Below are 1940 nucleotides of genomic sequence, written 5' to 3'. Positions count from 1 at the left end.
CGGGCAGCGTCCCCAGCGCACAGGCTGCCGGGACGAAGTGCCTGGCCCTGGGGATTTGGTGTGGGCGGGTGCCGTTGGGGGGGTTTTTTTCAGAACAGTTGTTCCCAGCTATCCGTGTTAGAAACCTGGCGACTCTCGAATACCTCGCTCCTTTTTTTTTTTTTTTTTTTTTTAATTTTTTTTGGGGCGGGGTTGTGCTGCGTCCAGGGTGGGGCAGCAGCCTCACCCACCCCTACCCCCCACTTCGATCTTCCCTGGCCCCTCGTGTTCTGTGTTACAGCCTCTCTCTTCCTTTATTTTTAAAAATCATGCAATAATAAAATTGCAGTAGTGACCTGGTGCCAGGAGCTCCGTTCTGGTTCTGCCTTTCCCTGGAGGGGGGGGACACAACACCCGTTCCCTGCCTGCTGCTGCCTGGGGGACGGGGATGCTGTGGGGTAGGCAGGGGCCAGCTGGACCCCTCCTGGCAGTGATGGGGGCACGGGGGGGCTTTTGCCCACCCCCACCCCATCCAGCCCCAGCGGAGGAGCCCCAATGGAGCCGTGGGGTGGGACAAACCCCACTTTATGTCCCAGGAGCTGGGGATGGCTGGACCCCCCCCCACTTCCCTGGCTTCGGCTGCCCCCTCAGGCTGTGCCCCCCCATTTCCCGGGTGACTCTGGGATGCCGCAGAGGGGCCGAGCTGCCAGGTTCCTCCCCGCTGCCCTGGGAGCTGCCTGGTGCGGGAGCACCCCCAGCAGCTGGCCAGGCCCCTCTGCTCCCCAGCTCCGTGCCACGGGGCCCCCCCGTTTCACCCGGGCCCACGGGTGGGGGGTCCCCACCGTCCCCCAGGAAGAGCACGCTGCAGTTCGGGCACCTGCAGGAGTGGCCGATGGGTGAGTTCAGCACGGCCAAAATCACCGGGGCCAGGTGGTCAAGTGTTGGGGTGTCCCGAGCCCCCCCTGGCCGAGGTGGGGGGTCCTCTGCTGGGTGCCTGGATGCTGCGGTGTGGAGGATCCCCTCAACCTGAGGCTGCAGCAGCACATGCTGAGGGTCTGAGGTGGGGCATAGGGGGTCTGGAGGATGCTGGAGCATCTGGGGGGTCAGGGCTGGGGCCGTAAGGGCTCCCGGGGTTTGTGGGGGGCCACAGCTGTGGGCATAGATGAGTCTGGGGGGGTCCTGGTGACCCACCGGCTGGGGCAGGGTGCTGGACAGAGGGGATGCCCCGGGGCATCGCAGTGACCCCAAGACTGACCACGTCCTGGGGCTGGGCACTCTCTGACCCCCACCCTCACAGCTACTGGCTGCACCAACCCCTGCGCCCTCCATGGCATCGGACATGGGGAGGCTTGTCCCAGCAGGGGTCCCGGCACCGATGCCTCCCCTCCCACTCGCAGGCCAGCGGCCCCCCCAGCATCCCCCTCCCTGGCCTCCCTCAGCAGCAGGACCTACTTCTTCAAAGGGGGGGCCAGGGGGTCCCCACCGCCACCCACATCCCCCCTCAGCTCCGGCCGCAGGTGACGAGGTCTGGCGGTACCGGGGGGGGCTCACGCCAGCCCCCCGTGATGCTCTTTAATGCGGCAGCCCCGGTACAAGCCCAACACGGGCAGGCGGGGGGGGCCCTTCCCCAGGGTGGGGGCCACCGTGGTCCTCGGGGGGCTCGGGGCAGGGCTGGGGGGCCGGGGAGGCCCCATGGCAGGGTGAGACACCCCCCCCCCAGTGGGGTTAAGGCTTTTGGGATCCTCCCCAGTGGAGGGTGGGAGCTGGGCTGGGCCCACGGTGCGTGCACAGCATTTGGGTAGGTCCTACAAAAATAAAAGTGGGGCTTTATTTTTAAGGGGTCCCCTCCGGTGCCGGGGGCTGGGCAGGAGCTGGGGTGAGGGCTGCCCCCCAGGCTCTCCCCTCTGCGGGGCTGGCGAGGGGCTGCAGCGGGTATGGGGGCAGGTTATGGGGCAGGCTGC

General features: G+C 67.0%; 1 protein-coding gene across 1 annotated transcript in view; it reads right to left on the bottom strand.

Moving 5' to 3' along the window:
- Positions 1-790: 790 nt before the first annotated feature.
- Positions 791-1940, bottom strand: part of LOC104830337 (transmembrane protein 198-like) — a 3113-nt gene continuing 1963 nt past the window's right edge. Inside the window, exon 4 of the mRNA XM_010565170.1 lies at positions 791-856. Within this exon, the coding sequence (XP_010563472.1) occupies positions 791-856 (66 nt within the window). The remainder of the gene's footprint in view (positions 857-1940) is intronic.

This window comes from Haliaeetus leucocephalus, unplaced genomic scaffold (assembly GCF_000737465.1).
Source record: "Haliaeetus leucocephalus isolate CR32 unplaced genomic scaffold, Haliaeetus_leucocephalus-4.0 Scaffold186, whole genome shotgun sequence".
NCBI classification, from domain to species: domain Eukaryota; kingdom Metazoa; phylum Chordata; class Aves; order Accipitriformes; family Accipitridae; genus Haliaeetus; species Haliaeetus leucocephalus.
Note: the sequence above shows the minus strand (reverse complement) of the source record. Positions and strands in the feature narration are given on the sequence as shown.